The sequence below is a fragment of the Pseudonaja textilis genome, chromosome 2 (genome assembly GCF_049901715.1).
Source record: "Pseudonaja textilis isolate UNSWEBS1 chromosome 2, rPseTex1.2, whole genome shotgun sequence".
Classification (NCBI taxonomy): Eukaryota; Metazoa; Chordata; class Lepidosauria; order Squamata; family Elapidae; genus Pseudonaja; species Pseudonaja textilis.
In genome coordinates, this window is record NC_141991.1 from 112928240 (window position 1) to 112947536 (window position 19297).

The following is a 19297-nucleotide window of genomic DNA, read 5'->3' on the forward strand; positions in this document are numbered from 1 at the left end:
CTTTTTGCGATCTTCTGACAAGCAAAGTCAATGGGGAAGCCAAATTCACTTAACAACTGTGGCAGTTGTTATTAACTACAATGATTCACTTAACAACCGTAGCAAGAATGATCATAAAATGGGGCAAAACTCACTTAACTGTGTCGCTTAGCAACACAAACTGTGAGTTTAATTGTGGTCAGAAGCTAAGCGCTAGCTCTAATAAAAAGACAGGTTTTCTTCTTCAAACTGGGTGTTGTATGGCATAATAATAAAAAAATCACCTGCACAGTTTATAATGAAAATGGAATGAAAAAAATTAGGCGGCTTGTCTGGAGCTGGAAAAAAGAGAGCTTGGATTATATACCAAAACTCTGTGGGGCAAAAAAGGATGTTAAAACCAGCATTTATTTGGGTGCATATTTAAGCGAGTCACATTAGCAGCTATAATTAATATAGCTATAACTAATATAGCTATTAGCAGCTATAATTAATATTCCAATTTAACCAATTCCAAAAATATCATGGTTTTTTTCTCTCTCTTTCATTCTTAACTTTATGAGGAAGCAGTATGTTCCACTTAATGCTAGAGAGGGAGGGAGAGAAAACAAACTGAATTACTGCTGGCTTGTGTAATACGAAACAAACACAGTGTTAAAAAGTTATGATATTTATATAGTTACTTTCCAAGCACATCTAAATTAGATTAAAGTAACCAAAATATTTTTACAATCCTCAAGGCATGACACAACTTTTGAGCACCTTAATGTTTGAAAATTGAAAGTTGAAAACGTTGACATGCACTGGACATTAGCTCTTGTTCCCTAGCTCATCTTTAACAGCAACCTGCATCTTTTTCTGCATTACACATTCAAGATAGGGAATTAGTGGCCCTCCAAATGTTGTTGAGTAGTAAGTCAATCTTTCTCTGCAGTTTCTTAATCATGCTAGATGGAGCTGCTAGGAATTATGGTTAAGTAACATCTGAAGAGGCACAGATTCCTTGCTGTTAGTCTCACCTAATTAAGTCTGCTTAATAACTCTTCAATTCATCTTACATAATTTAATAAATGCAAGGGTGACCTAATGGGATGATTCCCATGACTGAAGAATGTATTCAGAAGGAAGAGAAAAAAATAGAAAAGGAAGAGAAATTGCACTGTAAAATAAAAAGAGCCAAAGTTAGTAAAACTGAAAAGAGCATCTAGGTTAAATAAGTCTAGCATAAATAAAAACAGTACTATAGCTGATGTCTATCATCATCTAAGCAGCCACGGAAAAAAATGTTGATGAGGTTTTCCAAAAACAAATCGCAGATCTTTCAAAGAAGCAAGAAGTAGTAATGATAATCCTCACTTGCGAAGCACAATTCAAATTGGTAACTCCATCACTAAGCAATGTGGCTGTTTAGTGAAATGTCACATGAGCATGCCACTCTGATGTCAGTTCCACTATGGTTATTAAACAAATCATGATGGATTATTAAGTGCAACCTTATGTGACCCAACAACTTGTGACTTTCTGCTGGCTTCCCCATTGACTTTGTCAGACACCAGTTGTTAAGATTGCAAATGGGGATCATGTGACTGTGGGATGCTGTAACTATTTATTGTAAATGCTCACTAGTCGTAATGTGGCTATATCACAATCATGTCACTGTGGGATGCTCTGATTGCTGCAGGTTTGAGGAACAGTTGTTAAAGCTTTTTCAGTACCATCATAACTTCACACAGTCACTGAACAAGGCAGTCAGTACATGAGAAATGTATTGAAGGGAAACATTTAAGTTCCTGATTTCTATTAGGAAACTTCCGAATATGGTCTCTTCAGGAAAGTTCAAGATTTGTCATATGGACAAGTTTCTCCTACAGAGTATAAAAGAAGGCATAAAATAATTCCTTTAAAAAAAACACTTGATACTAGCCAGAAGGGACAACTTATCTAAATAAGTATAGTTAGTAAGATAATAGTTGTAGCAGGAAACTGACTATACATAGCTGGAATTTTTGATTTTAAAGGAAACTTAATATAATTAAACACACTTCTTGGGACCTCAAGAAAAAAAGATTTCAGTATGCTAACTAGAGAGCAAAGACAACATCTCATGGCAGGAGAAGTGAAGAAAAAGGAGGTCAAGATGGATATGAGTTTCTAAAAGTATTCCTAAAATACTAAAAATGCAATTGAAATATTCTAACAAGGAAAATGACGGAAGACACCAGTGTAGCTGCAGAAGAGGCTCAGTAAATCTGAAACGCACATATATACACAGGAAATAGACATTGTGACAAGTCACTGGGGAAGGTAACCTACAAATATAGAACTGGAGGTAGGAAGCTAAAACTAACAGAACAACATAAAAAAAAAACTCTCCTTCAAATATGTTCAAAATAAAAGGAAGAGAATAAAAATGGCAAAATGCTAAGGTGAAATAATAAAAAGGGAGAATTATTCAAATCCTGTTTTGGCTCAGTCTTTCCTTGAAAAGGCACTTTGGGTTCTGTCTGTTAGATAATTGCACTGAGCAGGATCAAGAGGAAATACTAAAAATGCAGTTGAAATATTCTAACAAGGAAAGCAACAGAAGACACCAGTGTAGCTGCAAAAGAGGCTCAGTAAATCTGAAACACATATATACACACACAAGAAATAGAAATTGTGACAAGTTGCTGGGGAAGAGTTGAAGCTTATAATTAATAGAAGCTGTGGCTGATAGCCAATTCAATTTCAGTTTTATTATATTCTTATGGCAATCAATCAATAAGGTAAAAGAAAAGCAATAGAAAAAAGGCCTAGTAAATAAACAATGGAAAAGCATACAAAGCAATCTATCTTATTTTCTAGTACAGATCCCCTGCAGGAATATTGTGACCAAATAACACATTTTTTGCAATGTCAGCAAGCAGGAAATCAACATAGGAAATATCGGATTGACTAGGGATTGTTGTTAAGAGGAGAGCGATATAGTTTTGGCACAATATGATATAAAACCTACAATGTAAAAGAACGTATGTAATTGATTTTACCTTTTGTATGCCACATGGATAGAGATGATAAGCCATAAGAAGATTGCAATATCTGCCCTATAACAATACGGAACTCATTCCAGCAACTCCTATAAAGTTCAGATGAGTCAGTGAGTCAAGACAGAGAGCCATACCTTTCTGATTAATTGTGCAAAAGCTGGGAAATCAGTTCAAATTATACTGCAACTCAATTTCAAGTACTTATTTAGCTATTAGGTTTTTTTTTTTAATATGAGCCAAGTTTATTTAAAGTGGGAGAAAGAGGCCACGTGAAAGCAAGGAACTTCATCCACAGTTGATTGAAAGGTATAACTTAAAACAGAATAGAGCAATGGTGTGTGTGTGTGTGTGTGATAGATGAACTTAAGCCAATAAATAAATATAATCAGGCAAGCTCTTGTATCTACTCTAATCAGTTCTGCTTCTAGCCTAAGAGCTACATTCAAGACACGTTTGGGAGTACCAAATATACCACCAGGGAATATCTCTTCATTCTGAATGCGTTTATATCTCTGTTGGTCTAGAGTACTAAAAATACTTGCTGATGATCTGGCTGTACCTTGTATTTCTGAGAAATCCTGGAGAACAGATGAACACAATTGCAAAAAACAAATGTCCCTTTCTTTAACACGCAGAAAAGGCAGGATTGGGGAAACTGTAGATTAATCAGATAATAATAGTATCCGGTATGTTTCTAAAGCAGATCATAAAACAATAAATCTATAAGGACCTTGGAAAGATTGTAGTAATTACAGGTAGTCCTTGACTTACAACCATAATTGAGCCTAACATCTTTGTCACTAAGTGAGACAGTTGTTAAGTGAATTTTGCCCCATTTGTGGGCCTTTCTTGCCACCATCATTAAGTGAACCTCTGCAATTGTTAAGTAAATCTGGCTTCCCCATTGATTTTGCTTGTCAGAAGGTCACAAAAGGCGATCACATGACTTCAGGACCCTGCAACCATCATAAATCTAACCAGTTGCCAAGTGTCCGAATTTTGATAATTGTGACCATGGGGATACTGCAATGGTTGTAAGTGTGAAAAAAAAATCCCAAAAGTCACTTTTTTCAATGCCGTTGTAACTTCAAACTGTCACCAAAGGAATAGTAGGTTGAGGACTACCTGAACTAGAAATCACCATGATTACAAGAGCAGATGTTGCCAGGCTGTGTTATTTTTTTTTAAATTGAGTCACTTTCTTAGTAGATTGTGAGTATGCAGTACACATAATATATCTTGATTTCAATGAACAAAGGGATTTCTGATTAGTAGCTATTTAATGTACATTGAATGTCATTACTAAATGGAAACATAGCTGGCTCAAAAGTCACAGTGAAGCAAAATATGTATCTATAATACCACGTCAAATTGGAGTGAGGTATTGATTGGCATAACAGGGTTCAGTCCTGGGCCTTGCAGTTTCAACATTTTTATTAAAGATTTAAGAGGTGGAGGCACAATTTATGAAGTTATCAGATAATACAACATAGTTAATGTTTTAAGAGATGGAAATTATTTTAAACAGATCAGGGAAACATGCTAAAAACAACAGAATAAAATTTAACAGAGCAAGACTCTTTACAATGGAAATAGAACAATGTATTGGTATATAGATGGATATATCTAGTTTGATATGATTTTTCTTAAAGAAAAAAAGTGCCTCTCCAATGATTTATGGAATCAAACAGTTCCCAAAACATTGGCCATACTGTTTGAAAATCATCTGTCTTCCTACTTTGACAGACAATATTTTATCAATAGTCCATTACTGAAAAATGGATATAATAATTCTTTTAAGTAATGTATGCCTGAAAATTGAAATTATTCTATGTTAAAAGACTATAAACACCGCAGCATAGCCAATAAGAAATATGGTTTTCAGTATACATTAGTTAATTCAAAGTCATATTATTGTTGATTCTGATCTACAGTGGAATGATGAAACTAAATTTCGTATGTTAACTATGTAACTAAATTCACATTAATTAAAAAAAGTCTTAAGTCAGGACATACAAGCTCTTTATTCCAGAGGTGGCATAACATATCTCATAACACTTCTTGCAGTAAAAACAGTTTTAATCCTGCCCCAAAACTCTAACCTCTAGGGCATTAAGAACAGTCATATAGTTTCCAGATCATGGGAAGTAATTACTATATTCTGTGTTTATCAAACCTATTTTACATCTTGCATTTGGTTTTAAACATTGATAAGGAATCAGATAAACAAGCTGAGGAAACTGAAAACAGGATGATCCAATTTTCATAGAGCCTAGGAAGAGACATTGCAGAAACAGGGTATATTTAACTTTGAGAGGATGAGGAAGATAAATAGCTCACTTCAAACACCTGAAAGAATGCTAGAAGAAGCTGCATAATCTGTTTTCTAGCCTGTCAAAGTGCAGAACATGGAATAATAGAGTTAAGTTACTGGAAAACTAAGTGAATGGTAGAAAAAAATATATTCCTAGCAAGAAGTGTAGCAGTGAAACCAATAGTGTAGGAAAGGAAATGGATATGTTCAGGGTCAGACTAGATATCCATCTGTTTGGGATGCTTACATTTAGGTTCTGAGGCATTTGGGTTCAATATCCAAAATGCCCCTTTCCAACTATGTCTGTATAAATCTGTGACAAACTGCATAGGATTTCCACCATATCTACGCTTAATGTGCTCATTCCACATTTTGATATTATTTTGTTGGAAGAATTTTGCTGACCTCCAGAAATGGATCAGTGCTTTGTGAAAAAATTTTTTTAGTAAATTCTTGTCAAGACTAACATGTAATTCAAGTGTATTTTTATTGGATTTTTTTTCATTTCACTGACTGTAAATTCTGTTTGGTAACATCTCCCTCCCTCCATCCATCCAAAACTTCAAAACATCTGCAGAAATATTTATGTATTTGCATGAACATGTCTAATGTACACATCTAATCTATTGCACATTTTTGCAAGTACTTTTATATATACTTTTCCTTAAATTAACATTTGGTACAGTTTCCCCAGTGCACAAATTTTAAGCATATTGTTCAATTGTAAATAGAATAACAAAATTCCAAGATGCACATTTTGATATTTACTAGTTTTTCAGGTTGTCTTGTGAATTGCAACGTTCCAATATTTATATAAATTGCACCCACCTTTATAAAGGCATTACGCTACTGTTGCTGCTTCAAATATTTTTTTCTCCTTAACTGAAATATAATTAGCTAGCAGTAGCTATTATCAGAGATAGGAGATATTTCCATAGCAGACGTGCATATATTTGAAAGGAGCCATTATTCTTTAAAAGGCAGCTGGTGTCAAATAGCTCCTGCTAAATGGGATGTGTTTGGGGGGGGGGAGCAGTGGCAGGTGCCCTTTATTTAGCAAAACTGTAAAGGGTTAACTTTTCAGATCTTTTTTTCTCTGGGAGCGAGGCCAATGTTGACTCTGTGTCTTCTTTAGGAAAATTCATTTGTTGAAGATCTGAAAGAGAGGTTCCAAGGGAATAAATAACTTGCAAAAAACTGTGTAGCCTTTATTGCTTCTCTTGGGAATTCATCAATAAACACAAGGCACAACATCTTTAGCTATTGCAGTGTTGGCCATCTGGTAGCCTGAGCAAAACATGCACTGGTTGCAGTCACATGTAAACTAAACCAAGACATAAATCATAGTTTGTGGAGCAAGTCAGAGCAGCTTTAATTGCATATTACGCTATGTTTTACATTGCTTATTGTCATACACCAGCCAGGCATCAAGGATCAATTTTGCTTTTCCTGTCTTCATTCTCCTGGCTGGATGCCATTGTTGTATATTCACTTCCAATCTAAATTAGACTTAAATGAATCCTTGAAATAAGCTTTCTTTGTTTCAGCAAAGGGAAACTGTTAACTAAGGCTGCATTTGGGAGTGGAGAGGGGGAGAGAAGGTTGATACAGAGCAGTCTCTTGGATTTGTTTTATTTAGTCTCTCTTCTTTTGTCTTACTTTTTTCCAGGGGATGTTCTGTTCCAGATGGCTGAAGTCCATAGACAGATTCAAAATCAGTTAGAAGAGATGGTAAGTGCTTGTGTACTTATTAACTTGTCTTTTTGCAGAGTCTGGCCAATGGGTAGCCTGCAGAGCCTTTGATACATATGGATTTAAAATTGAAACACATCTGCTGTAGAATAGCTGCCAAATCCTTTAAGTAAGAATAAGGACCTCAATTGAATAAATTGTGGGCCAAACAAAATTGCAAGTCATGTGCTGGCTTTTGAAATGTCCAAGAAATCTGATTGGTTTCAAGTAGCTTCCTGATTAATTAGGAGAGGTATGTCCTTAATTACTCCCTGACTTTCAAGTAGAGTGGCCAATTAAGCTTTACTCAAAAGAATAAGAAATAGAGATTATTTTCCATAGAAATATGTTGGATCTCAGCCTAGTGGGGAAGTTGGTTAACAGATAACCTGCTACTAACTAGAAATGAGAAATGTTTATTTTTATGTCTTACACTTCTTTATTTTCAAGGTAGAATTGAATCAAGTAGTCTCCAGCTACAGAATATCTTCAAAAACTGTGCTCTAAAGGAGAATTCATCCATGTTACTTACACTGTTCATTGCTTGTTATTCCAATTATCCATTACTGCTTCATTGCTTTTATTTTATTTCATTTCATTTTACCATATTTATTTGCCATTCTGTTTTCTATTATCAACCACTTGTAATGATTTGTTTGGTATCAGTGTAGATTATCTTTTTATTTATAGTTTTCCTCCAGTGATAAATTATAATATTTATGCTTGTTCGGTTCACTTCTCAGCTGAAGTCCTTCCACAATGAACTACTAACACAGCTTGAACAGAAAGTAGAGCTAGATTCACGGTATCTAAGCGTAAGTAGTAAGCATTTTTTACTGAATGTCAATTGGATTAGTAGCTATGTAGTTATTAGCATGGCATTATGAAGCTACCAAAGTTCAGCTACCTGACAGTGAACAAAACTATAAACTTTGCTTATAGTAGGGATGAGTTTGCAAGAACTGGCAGGTGCCTTCATCTGTTTTTGCAAGATGCAGATTAAGAGAAATGTTTATTCAAGATCATTTGAATAAGCATTGGAATAAGTGCTGTAAGAAAAACAAACATTTATTCAAGATCATTTTATTCAGACAAATTATGCTTTAATTGTTGCATATTTTTAAGGATGCTCGTGGTTAAAATTAAAGCCATAGGGATTCTCATTTAGTTTTTTTCTATTTTTAAAGAAGATTCACATAGTATGTGGGGGGAGAAAGGGTTGCACTATGTATTGAATTCTGTATTGGAATTAGAGTCCCTGGACTCATGGGAAATGCTTTCTTGGCATGTCCCAAAGGAAGACAGCTTTTGTTTCTAATCAATGCACCCTCATTCAAAACATGTCCTCTACAGCAGGTATAAGGTTAAGACCTTTCTGCCTGCAGGAAGCATATAAACTGTGCTCATTACCCAAAAGGGAAACCTCTGCCCATGTCTTCAGCCTATTATTATTTCAACTATTCAGCACTCCCACACATCTTTCATGTTTCAGGCTGCACTAAAGAAGTACCAGACCGAGCAAAGGAATAAAGGGGACGGAGTAGAGAAATGCCAGGGTGAATTAAAGAAGCTTCGGAAGAAGAGCCAAGGAAGCAAAAATCCTCAGAAGTATTCAGAGAAGGAGCTGCAGGTAGGCTAATAATTTAATAAGATGGGTGGGGCATCATCTAACTGGGATTGTATTTGACTGGTAGGTTGACATTACCATTATGGGTTGATCTATGACAGATGGAAGCAAATTTGGGTGGGAGTAGTTGGCGTTGGCTTTGAATCCCTTTGTATGATAAAAGCCAATATGGCCATAAGAATATAAAAGTTCAATCCTTTGCACATATCCTTGGGAGTAAATTTGATTCCAGTCAGTAAGAATTTTTTCTAAGTTAATTATTTGGATTGCAGATCTTGAACATTGTACAGCTTTATTTTATTCTTTATGACATATTGATTAAAAGGTGGATATATAACCGTAAATCCTGACATTCTGTTGCGTGAAGAATTTTATCTACTAATAGTCCAAAGATTGGTAACTGATCCGGTTGTTGATATCTAAGAGTCCACTGAATTTTAAAACCAAAAACTGGTGTGTGTATACAATACATTGTTTAGAATGGAACTGATTCTTTCCAATTCTTATATCTGGTTTGCTGAAAACTACTTTTATTCAGGCTTTTTGAATTTAACCTTTGCTATTTTGGTAAGCTTCTAAGCAATGATTCAAAAGTTGATCCAGATTTTCTTGCCTTGTTAACATTGTGGCAACAATGTCTGATGCTTCTGTCTGCAATAGCTACACATTCAACTCCAGAACCGGATTCATGGGTTCAGCAGCTGTATATTACTACAAAGCAGGGGTCTCCAACCTTGGCAACTTTAAGCCTGGAGGACTTCAATTCCTAGCTTTGCTGGCTGGGGAATTCTGGGAGTTGAAGTCCTCCAGACTTAAAGTTGCCAAGGTTGGAGACTCCTGCTACAAAGTATGGGTTGAGGGTGAATTAAATCATTACTCCTGTGTAGATTGCCTGCAGCACAAGCCTTCTTCTTGGGGTTAGGAGAAGCTGTGGTAGAATTTCTAAGGAGGAATTGGAAACTCAGGGAGAGTAAATGAAAAGCTTCAAATAGAGGAGGTTTGGAAAACCAAATAGCAGTCAAATTCCCACTCACAGCATTAATCAAACTAATGCCTTGAGCCCAGAGACTTCAATTTGAGGCCTACAACCATAGGCCTCTCTAGCACTGACAGGTCAAGTTACAGTACCCACTAATATTAGAGTTCTTGTTGGATATTTTTATTTATGAAATTTCTATACTGCCTATCCCACCTAAGTGACTCTGGAAGGTCTGCAAACAACCCTATTCACAGTGCAAACTTAATCCTATCATTCTTTTGGCTGATTTTATTGAGCAAATGTGGTAATCTGCATTTTGTTTGTTTGAAGACTATACCTAAAAGAATAAAAATTTGCATCCTGAAATGAAATTGTTATTGCCATTAGATAATTTCATTTATTAAATGTAAATGCCGCCTAACTGCAAGCCATTCTTATTGCTTTGGTTAATTTGCAGACTCAAATACATAGTGAAAAGGGTTTGATCACCATTTAAAATGGTACCTGTTCTTTTTCAAAACAAAGGGAAAATAAATAAACTTTGGAATTTGGGAGTTTAAGAGTTGAAATTTCATCAAATTTAGAAGGTAAATGATCAAGATGTTCCATAACCTGTATTTAGGATGTGCACCATCACAGAAGTTGTCCTTCGTTCCTCATTTCTCTTAAGTCCAGAGGCAAAGGATGAAGCCTCTGGGACGTGCAGAACTGCTGTAGCCCATCCTAGTCTTAGGAATTAACTTATGAAGTTATCTAAGCCATTGTGCATGATTAGTACTGTGCTTGGAGCATTTCTATTAAGATGCCAGATAAGCAACCCTTCACAGTTTTTTAAATGCAGGTATAAGAAATAATTGCCAAGTGTTCCATATAAAGGGTATGCCAAGAAACATCAGATATTTTATTGTGTGAAAAAAAATAATAAAGTTTCTCAATCCTAATTGGCAGCCTGCCCTGAAAAGAGAAGCAGAAGAGTTTTATTTGCAGTTGCCTCTCAGGTTGCCTTGAGCTATTTGATTGCAGAATGAAGTGTAAAATAATAGGTAAACTTCAGAATATCCAGCACTAGTCATTTTGGTTTAAGCAGAGTGACAACAGTGAACTTTCACAATGCTTTTTCTTTGGCATGATTACTTTTGATTAAATAAAATGTTCTCTTTACCTTGTACTTTCATGTTTACTTGCTTAATTTATTTGCAATAGACATTCCAGTTGTTTTTAAGAACTGGGTGAAAAAAAGAAATAAGCTAAAATATGAACTCCCACATTTTTTAGGAGGAACAGATATTTCATATTCCTTGTTCAGATAGTGTGTGACTTGATCCATCAGGTGTTCTTAGCTGTATTAGAGCAGAAATTTCAGAATATGTTTCTGAAGGAAAAGTTTCCCAAAGGGCATTATTGTGTGACCTCTGTTTAAATTTCCTGGGATTATGCTGCTGCATTGAAGCTTATCCTTACACCCTTCTGGAGAATGTAAAAGCACGACCGCTTTGTTTCAATGGCAGTTCCAGCATTGATGAAATATTGTTTGTGTGTACATAGGCAGATAATTGTAGACAATGTTCAAAAGAGCCACCTGAATCTTGCAGAAGAAAAGTCTGCTTTAATGGTTTAAAAAGAAGTACAATCCTTGACTACAACCACAAATGAGCTCAATATTTCTGTTGGTAAGCAAGACAGCTGTTAAGTGAGTTTTTCCCCATTTTACTGACTTTCTTGCCATAGTTAAGTGAATTGCTGCAGTTGTAAAGTTAGTAACATGGTTGTTAAGTGAATCTGGCTTCCCCACTGACTTTGCTTGTCAGAAAGTTGCAAAAGGAAATCCCATGATTCCTGGACACTACAACCTTCATAAACACATATCACTTGTTAAGTGTCCAAATTTTGATCATGTGACCATCGAGATGGTACAGTAGTTGTTGGAAAAATGGTCGTAAGTCACTTCTTTCAGTGTCTTTTTTTGTAAATTTTATTTGAGTTTTCACAAAAAGAAATACAAATAAAACATCTTTTTTGAAAGCAGCATAATCCCGGGTTACATTTCTTCATACAGACACAAATTCAAGTTCATGCTCATTTTTACATTCTATTCCATATATTATTACTATTTTACATTTTCTACATGGCTTCTCCCCTCTTTTAATTTTCTCTATTTTATTTATTTCATCTCAATTCAGATCATTATATTTATATTTTTTGTCTGTCCTGTTTCAATTGTCTATCATCTTTTCTCATTATACAAAATTTCTCCTGTAGTTACTGATTGGAGTATGACGCCTTTATATCTTTCCCCTAAAATTATAACACTCACTATAATACATAACTTCCATTCGGATTCTGCTTGGTACATTCTTAAACTACACACAGTATTCTTAAAAAAAGAAAAGAAAGAGAAAAAGTTGTAAATGTATATAATTAAAACAACATTCCATTCCAATTCAATTCTATCATTAATATTAATATTCATTAAAGTCTTAACATTTTTCATGTTACTTTTCAGTTAAATATACTTCTATGGGAACCCTCTTCACTTATATTTTATAAAACATTGACTAATTAAAATGTTCCCGTTCCTTCCTAATTCAATTTTCTCATTTATTTTATTTCATTTACTTTATTCACCAACATTTCACTAAATTACAGTAATTATTTTATCCCTCATTCTAATCATATGTTGTTTCCAACTTTCTAAAGTTATTTCTATAACAAATATAACAATACAATCTTATGTACCTTTACAGAATCCCTTTTTCAGTTAGATTTTCACCCATTATCTCTAAATAGGTCCTGTTTCTTTATATCTTGCTCCAGACCTTTGTAACTTCTTTTCCTTTCCTTCTTCCCTCTCTTCTTCTCTCTCCCCTTTTTACCCCTTTGTCTCTCTCTACCTCAATTTCCCACTTGTGTATTCCCCTTTTCTGTTGCTTTCCAGTATTATACTTATTTTTCAAATTATTTTTCTTTTTTTGGTTTTTTTTTAAATCTTAAATTCTCCATCCTCTTTCCCCCCTTTCCTTTTTCTTCCCCACATAAAGTTACTTGTTTATTAAAGATGGCTTCTTCTTTGTCCCAGTCTTCTTGTTTTGCAGTCTTTTCTTGTTGTTTCTCATAGTTCCAGATCTCCATTTCTAAGAATTGAAAAATGAAGCCAAAAGAACCCTTCCCTTCTTGTGCATCTTCTTTGTACTTTTTAAGTTCCCATTTCAATTCATCCAAAAGTGATGCCATTGTAGAAATTTTTAAACAACCACCCGATTGACTTTAGTCATTCAAATATAATAACCAAAAATCCAAAAGTCACCAAGTAATCCAAATGCACGCAAGCTGTTTCTTTTTGCTCTTTCTTTTTTCTTTTTTCCACTTTCTCTTCCTGGGGTTACTATTTAGTTGCAAAGTTTCAGTTAAAATGCATCTTTTAGAAGTCTTATTGAAATTTTACTTTAGATTCTTTTAAAGTCCAGGCAGTCTCCTCCCTCTTCCAGATCCTGCCCTTATTCTTTTTCTCTCCCTTCCTGCTTATAGAAGAAAAAGTTTTAAGTGTCCAGAAATCTTTATTGTCCCTTTGGCATTTAGTTATATTTTCAGCTTAATTGCCTATTGATGCCAAAGCAGATTTTTCCAATTTCTTATTTAGGTCTCTTAGTTGTCAATATAAGGAAGGAGAGAGAAGAGAAAAAAAAGCCAAACCTTTCCCTTTTCACTTTCTTTCGCTGCTTCCGACCCTTCTTTGGGAGCAGTGTTATTTCTTGTAAAATTTAAATTCCAGGGAACCTTACTTGTTGCTTTTTCAACTTAGCCCAGTCAGCCAAAACTTTCACTTCTTATCTTCCTCCTGCACGTTCTTTTCCAGTTGAGCTCTTCTTTGAGGTGGCCATTTCTGACCACCGCTCCTACCGCCTTCAAGAAAGGGAGTAATGGCCAGCTGAGGAGGAGAGATGCGGCTCTCCTCGACCCTGCTGGCGGTCTCCTCCCTCTTCACCACCTCTACTGTGTCGCTTAGCCCTGAAACCAGCTGGCTTGGGGTGCTCCAGTGGCGAGCCCAGGCAGAAACTGCACACGATCCCGGATTCCTGTCTGTCACTGAAGCCCTTCAAACCGGAAGTTTTACTTCTTTCAGTGTCTTTGTAACTTCAAATTATCACTAAGTGAATGGTTGTAAGTTATACTGTATATTACCTGTACTTGGTTTGTATTAATACACTTTATAGAGCAGCTCTTAGAAGTCCTTTGTACAGTCCAGCCTCTAATATTCTTCTATACTTTGGGGGGATAATGGGGGACATAGTACTTCTTGCAGTCTTGCTTTATTTTAAAGAATTTTTCTTGCATGAAAAATCAGAAGAATGTCTCCTATCTTTTTGCTCAATTAAAAAGTGGATGATTGCAAGTAATGGGAGTTCCCAACCTAAGTTGGGCTCTTGACATTGGCTGACCTGCTCAGGCAGCAGGAGGCTGGATCTGACTTTTCAGCTCAACCATTGATTCCTTAGCCTTGATCTATAAGGTAGGGGTAGCAAAAAACGCTGCCAAGAAGATTGTAAAAGTAAAACCATTCATGTTGGAGTTTTAAATGCAGAATTGTCCTTGTGATGTAAGACAGGCTCCAAACTTAGAAGCTGGAACAGGCATCCTAACTGTTTTCTGAAGGAATATCCAGATAAATAAATCCTGGAATCTGATGCTCAAAATTGATCAACTGGAAAACATTTTCATCACAAAATTCTAACGTACACCACAGTTGAAGAACTTATCAACTATAACAATTTTCCAGTGAGGAACATTTGTGTTTGGGTGTGTTGGCCACCTGCATTAACATTTGGTAACAAGTGATGTCCAGCAGGGAAGGTAATTCTCAGCTATGAAATTTCACAGCTACTTTAAGGAACAGCTTAACACTTGTACTATTCACATACTAATGTTTCAACACCAATTCTTTATGTGTTTTAGAACAGAGGTCTCCAACCTTGGCAACTTTAAGACTTGTGGACTTCAACTCCCAGAATTCCTCAGCCAGCAAAGCCAGCAAAGTAATTCTGGGAGTTGAAGTCCCCAAGTCTTAAAGTTGCCATGGTTGGAGACCCCTGTTTTAGAAGATTTAAATATTTGCTGTTATCGAAAGCACCTTAAAATTTCCATTAAGGTTTTGCACATTTGATGTGTTTTTTTGGGGGGTGGGGGAGTGGGAAACTAGTCCTTTCTCTGAGATTATGGTTCTTACAATTATTGCATAGAATGTATTTAAGATTTATGATTGTTTCAGGATATGTGATGCTTTTTTTTGCTGTATGCCATTCTGAGATGGATAACCATATAAATCTGATAAATAAAATATATGTAAATTGTAGACTAAAGTAAAAAAAATGTCCCTATTGCAAATCCATAGGTGCCACACATGTGCTGTAGAGGGATGTGAGGCATCTCTTGGAGCAGAGTCGAGGCAGATGGAAGGCTGTAGAGGAAGGAGAAAGAAAATAACCTTATATGAGAATGGTGCCCTCAAATAATGTTAGATATAGTCACTGTTATTGTATTTCAATAAGTTGTAGTGGAAGAGTAGATTAGCTGGCTACTTCCCTCCAAATAACCAGAAGAATTAGTGAAGAAGCACAGGGTAAATGAAAACATATTTAAGAAATAGATAACAAGTTACATATGGCCCATATAGGAAGTTGCTTTTCTATATTTACCCAAGGATTTACTAGGATAGAGCTTACAAGTTTATTTCAGTGTTCGGATTCTAAAATAGAACTGTTTCCAGGACTTGTTATACAGAACAATACCATTTCCTGAGCTGCTTAATCAGAACTCACATACAATATCTCTGATAAGGATGAAATAAATTTAAATTTTGTACCCACAACTTTCAGGAGAATTTAAACCCAGTAAATAAATAATAAAGACTATGGAGTTTTTACTTTATAAAGACTAAAGACTTTTTATTTTTTAAATACCATGGCCAAAGAATCTCATTTCAATTGACAAGGGAAAAGATATACATCCATTAGATCTTTCTCCACTCGTATTTGATGTTAAATGTTCTTCTGTCGAATGATAATATGTGTAAATATAACTATGAGCAAATTTTTCTATCTGTATCAATTGTAGATGTAATTTAGAGTGCTCTTCCCCAACCTGCCCACAACTAGTAGAATCATAAATTCCGGCTTTCCTAACAACGCATAAGAATATATTGCTGAAATGTGGATATTTGATATTGGAACATTATGCTTTCTGGGAATCTGAGGGTTGTAGTACCAGCACAAAGAGGATACCAAATGTCGACAATTGACTGACAGCATCAAAGGTTGTGCTAAGTCAACATTTTTTTTCCCCAACAAACATTTTCTTTACACTATAAATAGGGTGTTTTTTTTAAAAAAAAGAAAAGCATAAATGCTTTTGTCCATTGACCTATGCAATACAGGTACTCCTCAATGTGTGACCACAATTGAGCCAAAAAAAATTATTACTAAGCAAGATAGTTATTAAGTACATTTTTGCCCCATTTTACGACCTTTTTTGTCATAGTTGTTAAGTGAATCACTGCAGTTAGTAACGTAAATCTGGCTTCCCCATTGATTTTGCTTGTCAGAAGGTTACAAAAGGTGATCATTTGACCCCAGGCCACTGCAACTGTCATTTATACATGCCAGTTGCCAAGTGTTTGAATTGTGATCAAGAAACCATGGAGGTGCTGCAATAGTCGTAAGTGTGAAAAACAGTTAAAAGTCTTTTTTTTTTCAGGGCTGTTATAACTTTGAATGGTTACTAAACGAATGGTGGTAAGTCAAGGACTACCTGTAATGTCTTCTTGCATGAAAACAATGGAATCATTCTGTGTTAAGAGTCCTATAACTGGATTTATGAAAGAATTATTAACTTAAATCACAAATTGCACCAGATGGGCTGTCCTGAAATATTCTGGAAACATTTGATATAAAAAGATCTTTGCTTTTGGAACAGCTTGGTTTTCAGTTCAGTATATCCAAGATACTTGAAACAGCCCATGTTGCACTTGAAAAAAACAACAACTTTGCACTCAATCCAGATTTTCCAGTAGTGGTTGGCCACTGCCTTCTTTCTAGAGCTGAGAAATAGAGACTAGCTAAAGATAATCTTAGCTGGCTTCATGCCTAAGGTGAATTCCCAGTCCCCTGGTTTCTAGCTTGATGCCTTAACCACTACATCAAATACCGATTTCCAAATCGCACATGACAAGCAGTTGTCCCGCTTTTTGTTTGAATTCACCAAACCTCTTTGATGTGTATCAGTTGCCTAAGAATTATATATCTTTATTTCAAAATGTGCTTCCTTATGAAATTTATTTGGCTGTCCCACTTTGTGATTCTAGGAGGGTTGCAGTAAACCAAAAATAAGCCAAAACAAATAGACAGTTCAATTAAAATGAATATAGGGCATAGTTGCTTCTTTTCTTTGGGTGGGACACCCCAACCATAGCTCCAGAGGAAAAAGACAAGGTTTTAATTCCTTTTTAAACAGCAGCAGGGTTGGGGCCAGTCAGAGCAAGAGGGAGATTGTCTCAGAGAGCAGGTGCCGCAGTAAGTGACTGGTAGGGCTGTGAGTAAGTGGGTATGCTCCTAATTATTAACAATGAAGGTAAAGACAGGGTTCCATTGCCAACCTGCTACAGCAATTCCATCCTGTGTGTGTTCTGATCTTTCACTAACACCCTTTCTTTTTTCCTATGGAAGTGTGGTTGTATAGTTGACAGTAGTTATTTTAAAAACAATGCCACTCCCTTTCTGGCACAAGACTCCACACAGATGCTCTGAGCTTATGGAACTTTTTCAGTTCTTCCTAAAACTGGTGGAAAGCAACTGTGGATTTAGACTGTCAATATAAATGGAAGACTGCTGAGACTGGAGGCAGCATACACCCTAAATGTCTCTTTGCCTTGCTTTACTTTAATGACTTTCGAATACTTTCACTCCAGTTCCCTCCCACCCTGTCCAGTTGGCAAAAGATGTCACATACCTGTCCAGCCATACTCCCCCCACTATTGGGAGGGAGAGAGAGAGAGAGAGAGAGAAACCCCAATCTATTTGCAGAAAAGTCATATGTTACTACTTAGGAAGAATCCTAGACTTTGCTTTAGTAGACATGTTTATTTAACTGGCGGTTAAACATCCACAATTCAGATTCTGTGAATTTCTTGTTTTGATATTTTGGGACCCCAGGAAGTTCAAAAGCTGTTTTTTGTGCACTGCCATTGTTTGCAAAATATAACATTTTGTCATTGTCCCGAAGCATTAAAAAAAAGCCCTTGCTTTATGAAAAAAGGACAAACGGCTGCTCTGATGACAAGGTTGAATAAATATCCAAACTTTGGTTTGCAAGCCTAACATATCAAAAACCTAACAGCTGTTCTCTGGTTGCTTTGCTCGGTCATATGAAAATTTCAGCAAGCCGTGTTACTTCAAAAGGATTATTGTCCTTAAACACAACTTTGAAATTGCTATTCCAAATAGGAATGCTGTTTTAGGAATTGGTTGCCATGCGCATGAAATGTAAACTTCAATACATTATTTATTGCAGTGAGGTTCGGATTCCCAGTTGGAGGAAAACCCTTTAGCATCATAGAATTACACCAAATTTCTGTTTCTATGGAATTTAATAGAGTTGGAAATAAATTTATGCATCAAGGACTGGTTCTCAATATTTACTACTTTGGGAGAATATTTATTCTCCAGTCTTGAATTTAGTATTTAGTTGTTCTCTGGCATGTGTACTTTTACCCCTCTGGATACTGCTTAGATCTAAGATCTATTTCAAAATGAACCACAGCAGAATCTTTGGGTTATATGTTCATTCATCTTCATCCGCTTGGGTGGATCCCTCTGTTTCGCTTGGGAAATAAGCCTTGACAGATTTCTCTAACATACCTAGAAAAAATGAACACTAGCCACAGCGGAACAGTCTTGTTTCCTTCCTTTAAGTCTACGTGAACCAGTCGCTTGTAGGCAACATGTTTCCCCATGAGTAGAAACAACATTGAAAGAAGTTATCATCTGTTAACAATATTTTGTACTATATGATTATTCATTGCATTACATTGTGTGTGATGGAAACCGACTTGGTAACAATACTTATCAAATGCTGGTGTTCCTTTCTTCACAGACTTTGATGGTAGATAAGTAATTTTGTATCTTTGGCCAAGGACAAATATATTGAATTTTATTCAATCCTTGTCTTTTACAGGTACTCCTTGCTTACCAACCATTGATTCAGTGACCATTCAAAGTTGCAATAGTACTGAACAAGTGATAGTTACAACTGGTCCTCAAAATCCCTGCTGTCTCTGTGCCCCTGAAGTCACATGGTCACAGTTCGGACACCTGGCAGCCAGCTCACGCTTACGAAGGTTACATCATCCCAGATCACATGCTCATTTGCAACATTCCCTGCCAGCTTCCTACAAACAAAGTGAGGAAGCCAATTGGGAAGACCAAAAATCACTCTGGTAGTTCCAATTCACCCTGGCCTTCCATTGGCTATACCTTTGCTGCGCCATCCATCCCTTCCCAATCTTTCAGTGCTTGTGTATGACCTTTGCCAGGCCACCCAAGCCCTCCCCTGACCTTCCTCAACTCATGTACGCCCCTACATTAGCTCTCCTA

At 36.0% G+C, this 19297-nt stretch overlaps 1 protein-coding gene across 7 annotated transcripts in view; it reads left to right on the forward strand.

Annotated features, from left to right (window-relative positions):
• The window catches only part of BAIAP2 (BAR/IMD domain containing adaptor protein 2), a 174017-nt gene that overhangs the window by 93440 nt on the left and 61280 nt on the right, over positions 1 to 19297 (forward strand). For all 7 annotated transcript variants that reach the window (XM_087924959.1, XM_087924957.1, XM_026701780.2 and 4 more), the window contains exons 4-6: positions 6989 to 7050; positions 7794 to 7865; positions 8543 to 8680. In XM_087924959.1, coding sequence (XP_087781085.1) covers positions 6989 to 7050; positions 7794 to 7865; positions 8543 to 8680 — 272 coding nt within the window. The remainder of the gene's footprint in view (positions 1 to 6988; positions 7051 to 7793; positions 7866 to 8542; positions 8681 to 19297) is intronic.